The following is a 21009-nucleotide window of genomic DNA, read 5'->3' as shown; positions in this document are numbered from 1 at the left end:
ACAAGCCTGACTTGTTTAACAGATGTATAAAAAAGGGTTTACAGTCATTTCAAAGCAAACATATACCGGTAAAGCAAATGTAACTGGAAGCCAGGTAAGGTGCTGAGATGATTGATGCCCAGGCGCCCAGCGCTGCTTCAGGCCATTACTAGGAGATTATCAGCGTAGTTTTGAGCGGGTACGACAATAATACCGGAATAAGACTTTACTTTCAGCATATTCGTGGCTTCAAGGCTCCCTCTGGCCTGTTTCAGTCTCTTTACGTCTCCCTCCCTCTGGCCAAGCACGGAATTGTTGGATCATGACGCAATCCCCCATTCCTGCTCGTTTATACTTTCCAGCCAATCAGAGCGCAGCAGTGGGCGGGCACTCACGGCCGCTCATGTAAACAGCGCTGACGGTAGGCCCCGCCCTCTGCTGTCACCCCTGGCCTGTTCAGCCTTTTTCAGCGCTGGGAGAGACACGCTGCGAAGGAAAGAGTGAGAGAAGGAGAGGAAAAGGAAGAGTGGTCCGCGGGGCCGAGGGGAGGGAAGAGAGAGGGGGGGAGTTTAATGTGTGAGTCGGGGCGTGTTCGGAGTGTCTGGACGCAGAGCCGCCATGGAGCCTTCGAGAATTGTCGACCCCACACTTCTGACAGTAGGTAGTCTTTCTGCCAAGCCCTCATGGAAATACATGTGTGTGTGTGTATAGATAGATAGATAGAGAGAGAGAGAGAGAGATCATAGGAGGGCTTCGTGCTCTTTCTCTCTTCACTCCTTTCCCTCCCGAACTCTCCTCTCTATCCCGATTCTGTTCTCTTCTGAAATGAAGACTCATTTCAGTTCGTGTTATTTTTTTATATTTTATTTTTTAATCACTTTATTCCCACATGTGTGCTCCAGCAGATAAATACGAGCCGCCGCACAGCAAAGCTTATATTAAAGCCACCTTTGAGTAGACTCTGCTCAGTAGAGCCATTGTGTGTCAGCTTGTTGTCACACAATAACACTTTGCACACGTGCATTTGAACACACACACACACACACAATCAGTTACACAAACATGCAAAAGCCGTAATCCTTCGAGTTGAGAGAATTAGTCAGGCTGAGGTCAACAACAACAACAACAACAACAACAACAACACTGCGGCTATCGCTGCACATCCAGGACTTCGTATGTTTCATGTTCAGGATGTGCTTTGAAGCTTCTTCCAGCCTGTCTCTTATCCCTGATCGCCCTGCTGCCTTCCTGCTGCCTTCCTGCAGAGCCTACATTTCTGACTTCTGACTCATGCCTGGTTTTTTTTATGAACAGGTCTGATTAGTTGTTAGCATCACATCCAGGTGTCACGGCCAACTTCAGAGTTTAAGAACGCACGAGTGAAGGCGCCATGCCAAAACCCGTGTCTGTTGTGAATGCATATAAACATGCAGGTGAGCACGATGCAGCTCATTTGCATATGTCTTCTGTATCACCTGCGTGTATATTTTCTTAAGACTTGCTGCATTATTTCAAGCATCGAAAGGAAATGTTAAACTTTCACTTATTGGATTTCTTGTTCTTTTTAACTGCGATCCACACAGTAAGAAAAGCAAAAGTTCCTTTTTGACGTAAGCAAATTAAATCCAGCCGCATCACCGTCCTGAGGCCCCTGGTCTTATTTTAGCTACGCTGTCATTTGCATCCTCGCTTTCCCACTAATGCTTGTGTCTAAATTTAGACGGACCGTCATCGCAGATGATATTAGCGTCGGCGTGTGTCTGCAGGAAGAGGACGACGGACATTTTTATTTCTGCATTCTATTGAGAGACGGACTTCTGCAGAGACTCCTGGATGACCCTTGTAGGCCCGGTTTTAAGGACATGATTCGTAGTTCTAAAAGAACTGCATTTTTAGCTTTCTAAAAATGTCATCGCTACTGTCATCGCTCTCATGGTCGACGGCTTAAAGAAGCAACCTGAATCCTCCCACTCCCAGATATGGGACATGGGGGGGGGGGGGACTGAGAGCGGTATTAGATCCAGATGTGACAGATGTGCAGACGGGGTTAGAGTCTGGTGCAGATGATGATTAACAGTATTTTTATTCACAAATGTGCCTGCTTTTAAGACATGAACGTCTCAACGCGGGGTCTCTTTGTTCGGGGGGGGCGCTGTCGTATGCGTGTATGTATGAGCTCGTGCACGTCTGTGTCTGATGCATGAATAATACACGGATTGACCTACTGAGAAAAGGCGGCTGGAGCTGGTTAGCAACACGCAGATAAAATAAATTGCCTGCAGGGAGGCGACCATCAAATACACGTCGGCGTGGCCTTTTGTCTCTCTCATCGTCTTCGAACTGAGACGGTTTGTCTTCCATAATGAACATTTTGTCCCCATTCATTTGCGTACAAGGACGTATCAGTGACGGCACACACTTCTAGTAGCATCGTTGGCATGCGATGCTATTGCTTTTGTGTGTCATCTAGAATGCATGCATGCATTCCGGATAGGATTGATAGACAGGTCCTTTTAATGTGAACAATTAATTGTAGTTCTGCATCAGCAACGTGTTTATATTCCTCATTAATCACAATAACTCGACGCGTATGCGTGCCCGGTTGGACAAGCGCGTTCTTGATTTCTCTTCAGATTCAATAGAGACGTGGCAGATTGGAGTCAAATCGATGGTCCGCAGTGAAACGGCTTCCTCGACAGGTTCAGTCTGACGGCGTGTGACGGCAGGGGAGCTTGTTTTAACGCGTGATTATGTGTTTGCTAGTTTTGGTTTTGCTCTTAGTACCGTCTCTCAGCAAGCATCGTGTAGAGATTACACGATAATAAAGACGCCTTCCAGGACTAATCAAGGCATCGAACTCTGTTTCCTGTGGTGGCTGAGCCTTAGCCCACCGAAAGGCACAGACAAAAATCTTAAATGCTGCCTTTTGTCTCCCTGCAGGCCGTTTGCTGTCATCGTCCGTGGCTGTAAATGTCATCGGCCATGGCGAAGCACGAGGCCGGGAGCACCAGCCCTGTGGTGCGCCAGATAGACAAGCAGTTCCTGGTCTGCAGCATTTGCCTGGATCACTACCACAACCCCAAAGTGCTGCCTTGCCTGCACACCTTCTGTGAACGGTAACTATCTCCCGAGCGCTCCACTCCCATGTCAAACGGCAACATTCCGCTCAAACCCACGCCGGCGAACGCTCGCGATGCTGCACGCCGCTTCTTTCTGGCCTCGCAAAGAAGGAAGCGGTGGAGGCTGGTTGGAAAGCCAGTGGGCCGGTCAGTGTGGGAGTGGGATTATGTTTCAGACTGCTTTACTTAACCTATAATCAAACAAATATTTATGGAATCGTTTTCAACGGCCTCGCGGAGCTAAATCCTTCATCCCTGCGGTATAAGGGGCATTTGGCTGCTGGAGATGTAATCCTCGGATTAGCTGGATGGAATGTGATGTGGAGTCATGCTGAGGTTCACAGATTTTTGTCCGGGTTAGGCATAATTATTCCAGACGTGTTTTAAAACGTGGTGCAGTGACATAGTTTTAGACATTTTAGGGCTGAGCTGGTGAATCCTCACCCCTGTGTGTGTTTTTACTCCTCCTGTGATTATCAGTTATTGGCTATATAAAGTATGACGTTAAGGGATCAGGATCTTGGGTTCACTGCTGTCACTCTACTGCTGTTTCAGATTATAGCAATTATTTTCTAAAGGCGAAGTTTGTTGTTGCCCACAGCTGTGGGCTGATGACCGGATTATTTCTGATACTGGATACAAGAGTGAGGAAAGTGGCCAATAAAAACAGTAGAAAATGTGCATTTAAGGGCAACAGACCAAAGAGCTGTGTACAAACCACAAAGCAAGAAAGCAACGTTACACTTCAATGAAATAAAGGAAAGCAAAAAGAATAAACATCTGCCTGCATGGCGTTCCATTAGGATAATGCAGCAGCCCAGAAAAGCACGTGGGTTGCTGTAAAACCAAACGGACGGCAGGTCAAACCTGGGGGTGTATTAATGTTCCTCTGGACAGTGACCCTCCAGTCGAAATACCGCCAGGCATTTTCACTATTTTCCACTATTTATAAATCAAAAATGGACCGATTGACCGACAATAAAAATAATAATTTTCACTTGTCTGAGGCCACCTGTCAAAGAGACTTCGTTACAACCAAAACCTCCTGACGGCAGTTCGCCGAGGCTGAGTTGATGCAGGCCTGGCGTTAGCGGCGTTAGCACGGGGGGCCCACACAGCTGCCAGACACCTCTGTGTATGGCAGCAGCGGAGATGTACCGTCGGCGCTGACGTTTCCAGCAGCAGTAACGACCACTTTGGTAATAACAGAAGCCAAGCGGGATGGCAGCCAGAAGCCTGGCCAGGAGCGGCGTAATCTACATGCTGCAGGATGATGCTTGGCCAGAATCCCAAACTCCTCAGCATGCGCACGCACGTGAAAAAGCAAACGCATGCCGTCAGACAATCACCCACCGGGAGATGAAGCCGTCTGTTTTTGCTTTAAGTTGATTAGTTTTCCAGAAATTCACTGCCCAAAGGGAAATGTTCCTCTTTTAATAGTGATTGTTTTCTAACTCTCTCCTTCTCCAGCTGCCTCCACAACTACATCCCCCCCGAGTCTCTGACGCTCTCCTGCCCGGTGTGTCGGCAGACGTCCATCCTACCGGAGAAAGGAGTTTGTGCTCTGCAAAACAATTTCTTCATCACTAATCTAATGGAGGTGTGACTCTTGCTTACGTTCAGATTTAAATGAGTAAGAGATAAACACAAACGCAGATGGAAAATCACCGAGCGAGTAAAGCCTTGGCAGACATGGGATGGGATGTGTGTGACCTGCGCTGCTGTTTTTGTGTGGGTCACTCACTGGTGAAGGAGAAGGAGGATATTTCGGGTGAATGAGGTCAGTGTGGACAGTCTGTTCCTCATCAAGGAGCTCTTAGGGTTGTGTTTTCCATCAGACATGTATGGGTGAAATATGGAATAAATATCTTGAATGGGGAGGGGGGGGGGTTAACTACCTTGACGTTGCCTGGCTTCCTCTCCTCCCTTTTCTCCGACTCCTTTATTTTAACATATCAAAAAAAAATATGTAAATATTAAAATTTGCTCAATAAAAAACAAACAAACTGCACACTATTGTTTAAACGGCAGTCATTTTTTTTTTACAAGGTTCTTCAACGAGACCCGGAGTGCTCTCGGCCAGAGGCCTGCAGCGTTCTGGAGTCAGTCAGCGCTGCGGCTGCAGGGAAGCCGCTCTGCTGCCCGAATCACGAGGGAAAGGTGAACGTCACTTTCTTTTGGATTGCCTCACCAAAGCCTTCCTATCTGTTCTGGTTTCTCACAATGATTATTGCGAGAGAAGCCCGCCAAACTGTGGAGGGCTAAGTTTGCTTGTCTCCCCCTGCAGGTGATGGAGTTCTACTGCGAGTCCTGTGAGACGGCCATGTGTCTGGACTGCACGGAGGGCGAACACCGGGAGCACGTGACTGTTCCACTGCGGGATGTCGTTGAGCAGCACAAGGCTGTTCTGAGGACTCAGCTGGACGCCATACACAGCAGGTGGGGGCTGGATCCTTTGATTTCACGCGTTCAGGCGCTTTTATGTTTGGGCCCAGATTCAGCATCTGCCATCAACAATCGCTTTGGTTATGCTGCGCCTGTCATGTTAGAGTACAGCACAGTGACAAAGGCCCTCTTTTATTCAAGCATAACATGGCTTCTGTCGCTAAACGTCTTGCGAATCGGCGTATTTAGGATTCACCATTCGATCACGGATGCGGTTTTATTTTGAATTTCAATCCTACGATCGCTGATGGAACGCTTTGCATTGTTTCATTGCAGGCTCCCCCAGCTAACGGCAGCCATCGAGCTGGTCGGTGAGATTTCTCACCAGCTGAGCGAGAGGGAAATCGAGGCGGTGGCGGAGATCACCAGTACGTTTGAAGAGCTGGAACGAGCTCTGCATCAGCGCAAGACGGCCCTCATTACAGACCTGGAAAACATCTGCAGCGTCAAGCAGAAGGTTAGTTGTTCGCACACGCACACGCACACGCACACACACACACACACACACATCTGTCAGATGGCCAGATGCGTACAGACACTTTACAAACAGGCGTTTAGAAATCACCTGCCACATGTCTTACATTCCTGTCAGCACACTTCGGCCTGTCGACTTAAATGTTTTGACTCTTCCTCTTTTGCTCTCCTCCTCCTCCTCTGGTCTTCTTCCCACCTGAATGCAGGTCCTGCAGGCTCAGCTTTCATCTCTCCTTCAGGGGAAGGAGCACATCCAGAGCAGCTGCAGCTTCACGGAGCAGGCGCTCAGCCACGGGAGCGCTACTGAGGTGGGCGAGCAGAGCGGCACGCTGCAACACGCGTCTGAATCACCTCATGGATGTGCGGCGTACGCACTCAAACATCGTACTGTGTGCGTCTGTCGTAGGTGCTGCTCGTTCAGAAGCAGATGAGTGAGCGGGTAACGGCGTTGGCAAGGCATGACTTCCCAGAAAGGCCGCATCAGAACGCACACCTGGACTGTCAGGTAACAACCGCTGTTGCTCTGACTGATACCCTCAAATGAAGGTTTGTGCTTGTAAAAATGTGCGTTTTTAGTCTTTATTCATTCCAAAGCTATATTCGATAATACAGCCTCAGTGCTCCATAAGCAACAGGAAGTTAGCTATTTCATTTTAAGTCACGCGATGTCCTTCCGATTCAGCACTTTGCGCTTTAGAGAGCGGACGCCGCTTAATTCATGGACGTGCCGTCTGTTCCAGGTGGAGACTGAAGGCTTACGACGCTCCATCCAGAATCTGGGCGTCCTCCTCACCACAGCCGCTGTCGCTCACACCTCGGTCGCTACCGGAGAGGGGCTCCGCCATGCTGCGACCGGACAGCATCACACCATCACCGTGACAACAAAGGACAAAGTATGGCCTTTGAACTATCTCGCATGCTGTTTGCAGCATGCTTCAAGGGAGCCCTGGATAATATCGAGAAAACAAGAGTGATACTGATTGAAACAGACGTAGCGTAAGTTCTAAATAAGCTTGGAGCGGCGCAGCAGAAGACGGGAATCAGCTGAGCCCTCAGCTGCTGGGGGGCTGACTTTGACATCATTTGAGATCTCAAAGCTTGACTTACGCAGCCTCCATGAACTAACGCTATGCTCCGTTTACTTCAGCCACATTGTAAAAATTCAGATTCACTTTTCATGCCGTTTAATTTTTCTTTTGTCAGCGATTGTCTTGCATATGACGAGAAAGTGCTACTATATATACACGTTGCAACCACGAGCACAATAAATAATTTGATATTTGCTTTGCTCGGAAATGAAATCGGCACCTGTGTTTGCAGGACGGAGAGTTGGTGCGGACAGGGAACGCTATTTTAAAGGCAGCGATAACGTCTGCTGATGGGAGCCGGGCTGCAGACACGGAGATAGTGGACAATAAAAATGGGACATACGAGGTGGGCTACACCTTACGCTCCGAGGGAGAGTACTCTTTCTCCCTCCTGCTGTATGGCCAGCCGATTCGAGGTAGCCCCTTCCGCTTGCGGGCAGTCAAGGCTTCGGACGTGCCACAATCTCCGGATGACGTGAAGAGGAGGGTGAAGTCGCCCAGCGGAACAGGGGGCCACATCCGGCAGAAAGCAGTGCGACGGCCTTCGAGCATGTACAGCACAACCAAGAAAAAGGAGAACCCCATTGAGGATGAACTCATCTACAGAGTAGGTAAGACGGATGCTCCATCCACACCGGCATCATAGCTGGGAAAGTGTTATTTTGTTTTTGCTTTGCACGCTTTATCCGAATAAACGATTTGAAGAAGACGTTCTGCTTTCCCAGCAGCATAATGCAGAATTTTCAGCGAGTACGGGGCGTTTCTGTTTCATTTCAAGGTTCCCGTGGCAGAGAAAAAGGAGAGTTCACAAATCTGCAGGGAATCTCGGCCTCCAGTAATGGCAGAGTGGTGGTTGCCGACAGCAACAACCAGTGCATACAGGTGAGGTGGACGCAAAGAAAAATGCATGGAAGTGCAGCCTCGTGTGGTGGCATAGAAAAGGGAAATGCTGCTGTACGAGCTTTTCACTCGAGAGCAGCCCTTTGATGGAACCCATTACAGATATTCTCCAACGACGGCCAGTTCAAGCTGCGATTTGGGGTCAGAGGTCGGTCTCCGGGCCAGCTGCAGAGACCGACGGGCGTCACGGTGGACATGAACGGTGACATTGTGGTGGCTGACTATGACAATCGATGGGTCAGCATCTTTTCCGCTGATGGCAAATTTAAGGTGAGGCCTTAAAACAATATGCATCTGTACTTAATTCATTTATGACTCGGTTACCGCTCTAGAATTAGCTTCGGCAATATGTAGAACTCAAAAATAGAAACAGGTTGTTAAAAGTATTCCCTTTCTGCTGACATCCTCTTCATCTTCCTCCCTCACAGAATAAGATCGGTGCAGGTCGGCTCATGGGTCCCAAGGGTGTGGCGGTGGATAAGAATGGACACATCATCACTGTGGACAACAAGGCCTGCTGCGTCTTCATTTTTCAATCCAACGGGAAGTTGGTGACTAAGTTTGGAGGCAGGGGGACATCAGACAGACAGTTTGCAGGTGAGAACGAGGCTTAAAATGTGACTGCAGGCCTCATTAACTACAGGCAGGAAGTGATGTCACCTATTTCACCTGAGCATCCCTATTGGCTCTCATTTCTGCGTTGTACAAAATTGATGTAAGAGAACGATTTTTTCAGCGCCGTCACTGCATTTTAATTTGTGTCATACGTACTGTACAGCAACAACTAACAGAATAATAACAATCAAAGTGCATTGTGGAACTGCATAAAGATAAGCAGTGGAAGCGGCTTTATGTCCAATACACTATTAGAATTTGTCCACTCTTTTGTTGACACTTTTAATGGCAGTTTTCTCTGTGTCTGAACAAACACAAGTAAATACATCAGTATTTCTGAATATACAACATTATATTAGATATGACATTCTATTTACTTTTGCAGGTGTTTAACTGCTCTGCAAAGCCCCTGGTGGTGCAGTAAGCCCTTATTACATCCTCCCCCCCCAAAAGGAACCGCCCTACTGTAGTTTCTTCTTTTGTTGTCTTTGCCCAGGAGGTCTCGTTTCTGCTGGTGTTGTTGTGTTTCTGTCTATTAGCAGGATTACTCAAAAGGTTATCAACAGGTTTTGATGGCCTGATCCAGATATATTTTGGGGGGGCATTTAGGAGAACTTCATGGATAGTTCCTGCAATGCTTGGACAAAAATGACATGACATCCCCACGAAAACTACAAACTCATCAAATTATGATCTCGCTCTGACTAATACTGCTAATCTGGTGATTAGTACTGCATTGTAGTTGAAGCAAAGAGCAGAGGTAACCCAGTAGTTTCTGCAGTAGGACATTATTATTATTATTATTAACATTATTATTATTCTGCTTATTAAAGAACACCATCTCATCTTTTTCTGTAGTCATGAGTTTTGGAATCACCAGTGATCAAGTTAGTCAAGCCACTAACACAGATGAGCATGTGTAAGCAGTTTATACCATTATTATTAGCGTATACCAGAGTTGTTCCACGTTGGTGACTCTTGTTTCCATAACGATGAACTAGCGGTTGAGGTACATTTCCATAATGACCTGGATGCTACAATTCATCTACAGTACGTCCGTGTAGCTTCTCAGTCATCCAGCACGAGGTAAATTATTAATGATTTTCCATTCATTTCGTTTTGCCAGATTTTTACTTCAAGCTTATGGCTGAGAAATTTCTCAAAGGTCGATTGAGAGGTGGCGCAATACAAAGACATTATATTTCAGAATGGCTGAGATTATATTGTTGTATCTACGTACTGCGTGTATGGTTTAAAAAAAAAAAAAGACCAAGACTTGACCCTTGTAGTACGCCTGCACCGACATTAAAGGGACCTGACCTGGAGCCATTGGAGATTCCAGCTGAGAGTCGTTTTATCTGACAAGCTATTCTTCTTCTTCCTTCCTGTTTGTCAATCCAGAAAAACTTGGTCCAAACTTAAATAAATCTGGCTCAGTGTTCAGTAAGTACTAAATGTGGCCTTGCTGCAACCTTAATCCCACAGTGCAGTGCCCTCTGTCTAACCCGGCTCCCTGATCATGCCTCTGACGTCCTGAGATTGTTGGATCAAGCTGTGGCTGCACAATAATAATCAGAGATCAGCGAGTGCACACGCCGTTGTAATAACCACTATTACAATAATGGACGCTTTGTCACTTGCATTGTCTTTTGTGTTGATGTGAATGATTTTCACTGTTCTGATTCCGGTTCCACGAGACTAACCAAGATGATCAGTGTGGGGAGGGATCTTTAATGGGTCACTCAGCCAATGGGCTTTCATTTCACAGAGATAGCCACCCATTAGGCATTTTAAAAACGTTCTGTAACTGACACAAAACAAAGGGAAACATTAGCTTTCACAAAATCTGACGGTTTCAGCACTTTTTTTTTGACATTCTGAAATAACAGTTGTGTTACTGCTAAACTGCATGAAGAGAATGCCATCAAACGGCTCTAAAGCACATCAGAGCAGCTAACGTGAAAATACAAGTAGGTCTTGCCAATGCAGCTTTTGGCACGATTAATTAGAACCTGTGGCAGCCAATAGGAACAAAGGAATGATGTAAAATTCAGGAATGGCTAAAGCGAGTTCCACTCTCACCTCCCTCTCTCTCCCCACATAGGTCCACACTTTGTTGCGGTGAACAACAAGAATGAAATTATTGTGACCGATTTTCACAATCACTCTGTGAAGGTAAGGCTGCTCTGTATACAACAGCTGAATATAGCAGTGGTGCGGCGTCCATGAAGACACGCTCGCATCGTGGTGGCGAAGATGTAGACTAAACGTGATTGTCAACTTCCTCCCCAAGGTTTACAGTGCAGACGGAGAGTTCCTGTTCAAATTTGGCTCTCACGGTGAAGGCAACGGCCAGTTCAATGCGCCCACTGGCGTGGCTGTGGATGCCAATGGAAACATCATCGTAGCCGACTGGGGCAACAGCAGGATACAGGTGAGGCAGGCGACGGCGCAGCTTTAGGGCTTGAAATTCACAGGCGACAAAGAGAAAATTACATTACGTCATGAAATTATGGGAAATTGTACTTTAAAATAAATTAAGATCTTTAATTTATACAAAGCTGTGCAATTAGACAGCAACTTGGAAACTTTGGACTTTGACTGGGTCTAGCAGCTAGCTTAACCTTAACCTGTGTCTTCTGTTTCAGGTGTTTGACAGCACAGGCTCCTTTCTATCTTACATTAACACTTCGGCAGAACCCCTATACGGCCCCCAGGGCCTCGCCCTCACCTCAGACGGACACGTGGCCGTTGCTGACTCCGGCAACCACTGCTTTAAGGTTTACAGATACCTTCAGTAGGCTGAGGGAAGGCTTTCTAATATCTATCCCCAGGAATTCTTGCACTTTTGTGTATTCACATCTACTATCTAATGTAGTTGTACATATGCATATTTAGTGTATATATGGATTTGGTGTCCATGTTGTTTCACTATATACTCACTCCAGCAATTAAGTATTTCAGTAGTGGAGCATGTACCCATACTAGAGGGTCAACCAAACGACATGCCAACATCAGTGGAACAAAGTTGTGTACACCTTATTTGCAGTTTAATTAAATTTTTTTGAGAAACTTCATTGATATTTTCTACATAATTTGTTCTAAAACAGTTTTTTGTTCTCATTGGAACCTTTGAGCAGCCTCACCAAACATCTTTGTACATAATCTTCTCTGCCGAGAGCTCACATTCAGTCAAACAGTAACTTCCCCTGCTACCAAGATGTGTGGTTGGAAGTCGTCATTGAAAATTGCACAAAATAGAATGTTTTTATTCTGACCCCACAATTTAAGAGTTATATAGTTTGCGAGAGTAATATATGGCTGTGTATATTTATGATTTACATGATCAGAAATGAACTGTGTATTACAATCATATTCTTCTTGCTGACAACCACTGTTGCCGTGGCGTTTTTATTTTTATTCATTGAGTCAGTAGTTCAACGTTTTAAGGTTTCCTGTGCGGCCCCTGAAGAAACTCGACACCAGCTAACATGAAATTACAAACTTTTTGGTCTGTGTTTTATAAATTGACTGTCTGTCCTCGATATTTGAACATTTCCCATCGAATGGAAAACTTAATTTGAGCCCGATTTCTTTTTTTTGTAACTGACCCACCCATGACTTTGAAATAAAGCACATACCGCATCAATAACCTACTGTATACAGTCTTACAAGACGTAATCTACACATTTATGTAATCATGGCAAAAGTATGATTGTAAATATAAAAGAATGAACCAATGAACTCTTGTCCAGATGGTCCGTTTTGTGTTACATCCATTACATCGATAATACGGCTCCATGTTACGGATACGTGAGAGCAACGAGCTACTTGGAGCCCATCCTGACCAGCAATGAGCAAAAGACGTATTCCTTCCAGTGGCTGTTTGTGGACAAATTAGGTCTACAACATGGTCAGTGAAATGGAAAAGTAATTTGAACTTGATCGCCTTATGGTATTTAAAAGTTACTTCTCAAAACTTAGTTCTCCAACTTTTATTCCACGTCTATCCAGCAGTGATAGATTATCAGCATTTCTGTAAGTCTTTGTATTTATAAAAACATTAAACACTATTCTAAATCTAGACAGAGCGAAAACCTCCACCGAAAAGCTGCTCCCCGATCTGTGCAGCTCACCCTCCTAATATATGGCGCCCTCTTCCGGTAGGAGTACTACATTGCAGCCACTCCACACGTAACGGACAGCTTGACCGAGTGAATTATTTGGACATTCAGAATCCGTTGCATGACGTCACATTGCCGTATGTTGAACTGTTGCGTTGAGATTTAATGAGTATTATCAAGCAGATTATTCATGTTTGTGTATCTCTACCACACCGCACGGCCAACCATTCAAGCAGCCATTCATTAAACGCAGATCTCTACAGCCGACTCAAGACAAGACCCGTTTTCTCACATCAGCAACAAGAATATCCATCAGGCAGCAACAGCCATGCAGGGAAACCTCTTCAAAGGGATGAAAGTTATGACACTGACCAATGGACACCTTAAAAGTACAAAAAAATAAAACTCAAGCGTGTCGATGAGACTGGTTGTATGCACACATTTTTTTTTATCAAATGTCATATTTGTTTACAGTGCTACACAATATTGAAAGTTAATCCATGACTGTAAAATGCTCAACATTCCATCCATCACTCCCACAAGCAAATAAAAGAAAAGGAAATATTTAAGATGGTTGAGCCACGTGTTTATAGGAGGAGAATAAATCATGTACATTCAGAAATGCCAACAATAAAAGCGATTTAAAAACAAAACAAAAACACGGGACAGTAAAATGAATCGGGATCAACCTGCAGCACTGAAACCAGTAGGATAGCGAGGAATGAATAAAGCAAGTTTCACGGCAAACTCTGAATTTAAGGATTTTGCTAATGCAACTTGAAAACAGGAAGTTTCTACCGAATCTGAATGAAGAACGCTTTACCAATAAAGTCCGATATTACAGCTTAAAAGCATAGACTCTTCAATAGAAACATTCCCTACAGAGTTCGACATTTGTTGAGGAGCAAAAAAACCCAAAAATTTTTTTGTCAGAATTTGATGTTCACAGTTTTTCTCCAAGGAGTTCAATGCAGCCTTCAACCTGTGGGACGTCTCAAGTCAGCGAGACGCCGGGACAGCCAAGTACGAACATTCAGACATCTATTTGACCGGCCTGTCTCTGCATGTTGTAATCGGATTACATTTGAGGCTATTGGTTGTGAAGAGAACAGATTTCCATAAAGCCGCCGTGTCACCCATCAGTTTTGGAATATTGTCTTTTCAGACATAGAAAATGTTTCCACTTTTCTTTTTCAAAATTCCCCCAACAAAACAAACTACCCCTGACTTCATACCTTCTACACACACTAAATGTGACTCAGGAATGTAGCCAATAAAAAAAAAAGACACAAGGGTTCAGGACGTCCACAAAATAACCCCAGTAAACTGCTGACATGTTTCTGAAGCCACAGTACATATTGAAAATTTGGAGTCACCTGTTCTTGTCTCCCCCCCCCCCATCACATTCAACCCAACAAGGCAGCAGCGCCGCCCCTACCAGGCCAAAGCCGCTCATATATACATTCACACACATACACAAGTATGGCTGCTGAGAGAACAGCTCTACATCCCCTCCGATCAATAAGAGGATCTGAATCCCAGCAGACAGTGAGACAGTCAACACCTCTCCTTGCCGCCCCCCCCCCCCCCCCCAGCATTAGGGGTGGTGGGTATAATACTAGAGCGCACGGCCACCAAAAATATTTAAAAATGGAATGAGAGCCTCCTCAAAACTAAAGGGTAAAATCAGTGAGAAACTTGAAACTTTAGAGCAGAGACACATACAGCGAGGGCTGACATTACCCTCGCTCTCCAGAATAGACCGATAAAATACACCCCCCCCCCCAAAAAAACGCATAAAAATCACTGGAGTACACGGGTTGCCTGAATCACTGACTGAACACAGCTCAGTAATAGTGGCATATCTGCAGCCTGCTGCCTGGATCATACTTCCCCGGGCTGAAGAACGGGTAGACGGGCTCTTCAAAGCAGGTGTCGAACGTGTACAGGCTTTTCATCGTAACTGCGTCGTAGAAACAAAGACGACCGTTGTCGTAGTCCAGGTACACGCCGACCCGAGGAGAGTTCCAGTAGTCTGCGACCGGGATGCGCCCGTGCTCCCCGTTGGCATACAGCCGGTCCTGCAAGCACAGGCTCCAGTACCCCGAGGATGGGGTGAGGCAGACAAAGCCCTTCCTGTTGCTGCCCTCGGTGGTGACTCCCAGGTACCAGACACCTTTGTCCTTCACGTCCACTTCCCAGTAGTGCTGGCCGCTGGCGTATTGGGCGGTGGCGAGGACGCCGCAGAACCGGTTGAAGCGGGACGGCAGGTCCGGCTCCTGGCCCCGAACACGGCCCTCCTCCACCTTCGTGTCAAAGTCTGAGATGAGCAGGTTCCCGTGAGCGGTGTCTGGGTCCAAGGTGAGGTTCTGAGGCACTAGAGAGAGGGGAAGAGTAAATCATCACTCTCTTTTACGGCAGTCTGCAAGTGATGATGCATGTAAAAGTATGTACATGATAAAAAAAAGAAAAGATACTGTAAATATTCAGAGAGCAAATAATCTGCCCGTCTTTGGAAACTCCGAACAGGAAGTCTTAGTAACCGACAGTTAGAAAAAAAAGATCCGCCCTTCGCTGATGAAACTTTCCTTCAAGCAGAAAACCCAGACTCTTGTGAGTGCGTGAACTCACTGGTGTGCAGCACATGCATCATCTTCTTCCACATGATGAGCTGGAACGGTCCCGAGAAGTCCGTAAATTCAGGCTGACAATTGACCCGCTCCGGAGGCGTGAACGTCTTGCAGTGGATGATTCTGAACACAGAGAAAATGGTTTAAATGAATGCGCTTGTGTAGTTCTGGAGAGTAAAAGTCAAGATGGAATGAAATGAATCAACTTAAACCTCATGTCTCATCTCACCAGGTTCATGTTTAGTTTTCAGTGGTTATATTCAAAAACACATCCCTAACCTCGAAGAAAAGGAACAAACAAAAACTCATCACTTACTCGCTCAACGTCTTGGACATGCTCTGTTGGAAGAAGAAAAGCATTTCGATTATCGACGTATTATTTCTCACACTATTATCCATGATGGTTTTCCTGCATGTTCCCGTTTACCATTCCAGAATACTTTTAATGAAATATACAATCTCACTACTTTTGCTTGAGATCATTTCCTTCCATTGGCAGAAATGCCGCCCGTATGTCGTCGTGGTGATGGACCGACACGCCAGACTGACCTCAATGCTACTTGTACTGCTGAGGTGGTTGTGGATGTCGTCTGTCGCTTTCTCGAAAGCTTCCATCTCGGCCTCCACGGTCTCCAAGTTGTCGTCTATGACGGCCATGGTGGCCACCTCGTCGGCGTCGAGGCTGTCCAGCAGGGAGTCTCGCTCGTCCAGCAGGAACTGGACCAGAGCGCCGACATCCGACTCAATCTTCTCCTTCAGTCTCATCTTCTTCAACTGGGGAGCAAAGTTCAAAGGGTCAAGGCAAAGGCTAGGATTGATGAGAGATCAGGAGCAGAGAGAAAAAGAGTCAAAGCCCGGAAGGTGGACAAACACTGGCCAAATTTAAGCAACAAATAAAAGATGAAAACTCTGGATACTCCGCAAAAAAAAAAAAAAAAAGACCACCATTCAAAGTCACCGAGAGTAAACGGTTTCCATGGAAACAAAAAGGAGTCTGGAAATGTACTGACCCTCACTTCACTTTTGGTGAGCCGGTCAGCTTTTACAACTTTTACACACTGAGCCTTCTGCCAGTTGAGCTGAATTAGCCTCAGTTCAAACTCCATCTGTAACAAAGTGTGGACAGGAAGGGCCGTGAAGACGAGGACACGACATCACGGACCAGGAATACGGTTTATTCCACATTGTGAACAGCATAAGTGACATTTAGAATCCTCAACCCATCGACCAAACGCACAGACGATGACCGAAAGATCGAGGTCATCGCGAGGATGAATTTACTAACCTTCATATCGCTCACAACTTCTGGAACCGGCGCTACATCGTGGTGTCTGAAATGAAACGTGTAGAAATGGTCGGGGGCTGGTAGCTCACCGTGTTCCTAAAAAAGGCCTGCTGATGATTTAGACAATAACGGTTGAGTCATTTCCAGCCCGACGCCAACAACAACACCCACACGACCAAAAATGCCTCGCTCGTGCCACAAAATAGATATTAACACTTCAAGAGCAAAAGTCATTCTTGCTAAATTTGAACGCAGTAACATTCCTGTTCGTTTCAAAACGACCAGATCAGCGCTCAACAATGATGCGTTAGAAAAATGGAGTCGAGATCCACTCGTTCGAAACGTCACAGATCCGAAATTCAACCGCACTAAAGTCCTTTTGTTTCATCTTAAAAGGCGATCCGGCGCACAAACCACTGGAATTGGCACACAAACCAATAAGATTTGACTTATGCCCAGTTCTGGTAAAAAAAAACAAACTTCTTCCTGATGAAGTCTCGCATTTGAATTGGTCAGGATGCGTTTGGCTACTTGGCATCGAAGTTCATAATGAATGCAACTACAGCAAAAATAACAACAACATAAAAAAACAATGCCGTTTCCATGGGGATGGGGCCCAAAAGCATGTCTGCTATTTCCTAACGGGAACAGAGGCGAGCGCACGACCAACCTGTGCGCCCTGGACTCTCTGCAGACGACGCAGATGGACCTCTTGTCCGTCTGGCAGTAGAGCTTCAGCTCTTCTCCGTGGAGGTCACACTTCCCGTCCGCGTGAACGGGCGCCGGCGGCGGGGAGAACGGCCCCAAACGCGCCAAGTCGTCCAGCTTGGCCACCAGATTTTGCACCAGGTAATTCTTCGTGAAGCTCCTCTTACTGAACACCTGGGGCCGGCGGAGACAAACGAGAGAGGCGCTGAAATCACGCGGCGTAAAACGGGACCCGGAAGTTACTCCGCGGGAGTTAGCTTGGAGACGCTAACCTCGTGATGTCACCAGTTATCATGGCAACGACGACAGATAACAAAATAAAAACACGCATTACGTGGCGAAAGTCTACCCTCAGCCAGCTACCGACGGAGTCATTGTCGTAACAGCTTTACTAAAATATGTTGAGAGAAGAAAATAAAGGAAAGAAACACCCGTAAAAACACACAGGCATATGTGAACTTACCGTGCGGCACTGGGGACACTGGTAGCCGTAGTCTCCGCCATTTTCGTCCCAGTGCATGCAGATGCAAAAGCGACAGAAATTATGTCCACATTTCAGTATGACGGGGTCTTTGAAATAGTCCAAACAAATGGCACACGTGAGCTCCTTCTTCAGCTCCTCTCCGGTCGCCGCGGCGGTTGCCATTTTTCTTATAACGTAAAGCAGCAACAACACTCCCTCTGCAGGAAGTGAAGGAAGAAGGGAAGGCGGAAGGGACGCTCATTTGTGCTGCGTCACGGGCTGTTTTAACCAATCGAATCTCTCCCCACCCCCTATTTCCTGGTTTCAATTCAAACTCATCAGAGTGATATCTTTTCGTCTGGAATATGTTTTTCTTTTCTTTTTACTCTTCTTCATTGAAGATATTAGCCAAGAGGAGAGTCCTTTCATCCAGTCATATCTTCCCAGCACTGCCGTGCTGTATTTCATGTTTTCAACAGATAAACTAATCAATTATTAAAATGTATTTGTTTTGCTATGCAAAGCTTGCCCGTTTCATGACTGTGCATTATTTATTTTTCATTTTAATTGGACCATTGTGTCTGCAAATAAAGATTTTGATTGATTTTGATTTTTCAATTTAAAAGTTCAAAGCGTGATGATTTTTCTTTCTACTCTCGTGTCAAGGCTATATACAGTCTTTAGCTTTTTTGCATCTCACATCTCAGCTCTGTGTAAATAGTAAATTCACAAGAATAATTACAGAACAATATTTATTCTTACATACATATACACAAAAACCCATTCATATAAAGATGCAAACTGAATATCAAGTTTGATTGTTTGTGCTAAAATTGTCATATGCATGAAGATAACCGGCTGTGGGGTGTACATTACATTGCATAGCTTGGACTGGCATGTGAGGGACGTGACTCAAAAAGTGCAATTGATGTCAAATAGTGTGTTGCCTCCAAATTTGTCAGAGTCAAAAAAAAAGATAAACTTTGGAAGCAATTGTACAATTATGACATGAATAAGAGAAATATTTAGGAAGTCTCAGCATGTTGTAAACCCATAGGAGAGGAAAACACAGGATCGACAACACAATAAATTGCACCAGTGTTAATAACAGAATAATGACAATGGTTGTATCAAACATGACCTTTTTCCTTATGTAATACTGATTTGTCAAGAGCTATATTGATTTCATCATCATGAGTCAGAACACTTGTAATCCCACACAGCAGCTGCGACAAGCTTACAGGAACTTAATGTGAGAAGAATCAGGGTTAAATCATAGGACATATTTGCATGTTCACAGCACTACATTTATTAGCAGTGTAACACAGAGGTTTAAAGGTGTCTTTAAAAGAGATCCAACAGTAGTAAATTATGTTCAAACACTCCCTGTAAAATAAATAACTCCTGAGATGAGCTTCTTCATACAAACATTTCTCGTTCTTTCTTTTTTTTAACCCAAGTGTTAATAAGTCATAATGGCAATAACACACATAATATACAGTGGAGTGACAACCCTGCAAGGGTGGGATGGGGGGGGGGGGGGGGGGGGGGGGGGGCAGTAACACACTACAAAGGAAAACATATTTTTCAATAAACTCAATAAAAAATAAAGACAGTAACAAAATCATAAATTAGCAAGTTGATGGTTGTGGTATTGACCTTCTAGTCTGATGCGAGCTCTGCAGGATCTAATCTTTTCCTTTTTAATTTTTTTTATTACACATTGAGTAATCCAGAATGACCCAGAAAATATTTGAGGCTGAAATTGTAAGCCTCAGAATAAATATTAATGTACCCACAGCAGCACAGTGTTAAATGTTTTGTGGGCAAAAAGCTGTGCGCTCAGTTTTCATAAGCACAATATAACATATATTCTTAAAGGATATAATCCTGACATTGGATGAATAGTTTCCTCTTTTAGGTGATCTATTCATTTCAACATGAAAATGTTCCCTTAAACCTTCAATAAAACTACAGCTCTAAAAGTCTGGTTTGGCTTGTATAAATAGAACTTAAGGAGAAAATGGCTCAGCATGAATGGGACTGTCCTGAAGGGATACGGCTTCTGCAGGCACTTAAACACCCTAAAGCCTGTAGAGACAAAGGACATAAAATGCCACTGGTCAAACATGTAGTAATGTTGACTGAAGAAGGTGCATGTTTTCTGCTGCAGTGATCACACACTGTAGAAAAAGCTCACCCACGAAAACGCATCTGACTTTTGGTTATGAAAGTAATTCAATGAAAGTAAAAAAAACACACAAATCTAGAATCTTACAAAAACCGCACGCATCTTAGAGTCCTCTCTCCATCTGCTCAGACCTCCGAGCTGTTGTGACAGTCTTGCATCCTCACCACCAACATGGGCTCCGTGCTGACAGACCCTTTAATCACCTTCTGCACGCCCTCCCTCCATCCCTCCTTCCCATCCTTCTGTCTGGATCTCAGTACCAGGATAATGGTGACAATGATCAGAACAGTCAGCAGCAGCCCCACAAATGCCCCCGCGGCCGTCACCAGATCCTCCTCTTCCTCCTCTGCGTTCAGCCGACTGGGGTCCAGCCCATTGGCAAAGAACTCATTGGACACCCCCGCCCGTCGTTTGGTGCGGTCCAAAGAGATGTGCATGATATTTGTGCCACGCTTGTCGTCTTCCTCGATATCCTCAACTACATCGGGAACCTCACCGCTGGCTGACCTCCTGGGGCGAGGAAGGGTGAGCTCATTGGTTGATGAAACCAAAGAGTGATACTCTAGGCTGCGTTTCCCAATGCCCCTGTTTGCACTCTCTATGGAGCGGACAGTATAAATGGCATGAATGTACCACTCGCGTCCTGCAGCAACCTGAGGAAAATGTAATACACTTAAATAATTCACCTCTTATGCACAGTGAACAAAATAATGAGTCAAGGAAAGAAAATTGCACAAGAAATACATTACAATAATTCTCTACACTCATTTTGGGGATTGTAAAATTAGTTAATACGTAATTAGGGTACAATTTTCCAATCATGAATTGATTGAAATTAGATGAGGATTAATAATAACAATACAGTAAATGGCAATCATCAAAGCATCAAATGTAGAAGAAATAAAAAGAAAAGAATAATAAAAATGGAGGGGTTACATCTGGCTTTACAACTGCATCCCATAATAGTGCTGTCAAACCTTTTCAGGTT

General features: G+C 45.2%; 3 protein-coding genes across 4 annotated transcripts in view; 1 reads left to right on the top strand and 2 right to left on the bottom strand.

The window, feature by feature from the left end:
* The first annotated feature begins 429 nt into the window (after window positions 1–429).
* On the top strand, window positions 430–12364 carry trim3b (tripartite motif containing 3b). Of its 2 annotated transcripts, XM_068745029.1 has the most exons (17): window positions 430–636; window positions 2920–3095; window positions 4569–4698; window positions 5148–5258; window positions 5386–5537; window positions 5820–6000; window positions 6224–6325; window positions 6424–6522; window positions 6758–6910; window positions 7338–7716; window positions 7884–7987; window positions 8108–8275; window positions 8434–8602; window positions 10022–10063; window positions 10725–10795; window positions 10914–11054; window positions 11269–12364. In XM_068745029.1, exons 2-17 carry the CDS (start codon window positions 2950–2952, stop codon window positions 11419–11421), a joined length of 2301 nt encoding a protein of 766 aa, XP_068601130.1. In that variant the 5' UTR covers window positions 430–636; window positions 2920–2949; the 3' UTR covers window positions 11422–12364. The 2 variants fall into 2 exon arrangements, with proteins under 2 accessions (XP_068601130.1, XP_068601131.1); XM_068745030.1 differs by lacking the exon at window positions 10022–10063.
* Window positions 12365–13127: 763 nt separating this feature from the next.
* trim47 (tripartite motif containing 47) lies at window positions 13128–18013 on the bottom strand. Its single transcript, XM_068743996.1, has 8 exons — window positions 17831–18013; window positions 17330–17541; window positions 16660–16705; window positions 16385–16480; window positions 15924–16148; window positions 15691–15713; window positions 15376–15497; window positions 13128–15121 (listed from the first exon to the last, which is right to left on the bottom strand). Exons 1-8 carry the CDS (start codon window positions 18011–18013, stop codon window positions 14592–14594), a joined length of 1437 nt encoding a protein of 478 aa, XP_068600097.1. The 3' UTR covers window positions 13128–14591.
* Window positions 18014–20146: 2133 nt separating this feature from the next.
* The window catches only part of LOC137900236 (FRAS1-related extracellular matrix protein 2-like), a 49742-nt gene continuing 48879 nt past the window's right edge, over window positions 20147–21009 (bottom strand). Inside the window, exon 24 of the mRNA XM_068744297.1 lies at window positions 20147–20674. Within this exon, the coding sequence (XP_068600398.1) occupies window positions 20147–20674 (528 nt within the window). The remainder of the gene's footprint in view (window positions 20675–21009) is intronic.

Source organism: Brachionichthys hirsutus, chromosome 10, assembly GCF_040956055.1.
Source record: "Brachionichthys hirsutus isolate HB-005 chromosome 10, CSIRO-AGI_Bhir_v1, whole genome shotgun sequence".
NCBI classification, from domain to species: domain Eukaryota; kingdom Metazoa; phylum Chordata; class Actinopteri; order Lophiiformes; family Brachionichthyidae; genus Brachionichthys; species Brachionichthys hirsutus.
This window is presented reverse-complemented; position numbering and strand designations above follow the sequence as displayed.

Excerpts from the sequence above, each read along its gene's own strand:
- trim47 (XM_068743996.1), bottom strand. The coding sequence starts at position 18,013 with ATGGCAACCGCCGCGGCGACCGGAGAGGAGCTGAAGAAGGAGCTCACG. Across the intron at positions 16,481-16,659 it reads AAGTTGTGAGCGATATGAAG|ATGGAGTTTGAACTGAGGCT; the intron begins GTTAGTAAATTC and ends ACTTTGTTACAG. Across the intron at positions 16,149-16,384 it reads TCACCAAAAGTGAAGTGAGG|TTGAAGAAGATGAGACTGAA; the intron begins GTCAGTACATTT and ends TTTGCTCCCCAG.
- trim3b (XM_068745029.1), top strand. The coding sequence starts at position 2,950 with ATGTCATCGGCCATGGCGAAGCACGAGGCCGGGAGCACCAGCCCTGTG. Across the intron at positions 3,096-4,568 it reads CTGCACACCTTCTGTGAACG|CTGCCTCCACAACTACATCC; the intron begins GTAACTATCTCC and ends CTCCTTCTCCAG. Across the intron at positions 10,064-10,724 it reads TAAATCTGGCTCAGTGTTCA|GTCCACACTTTGTTGCGGTG; the intron begins GTAAGTACTAAA and ends CTCCCCACATAG.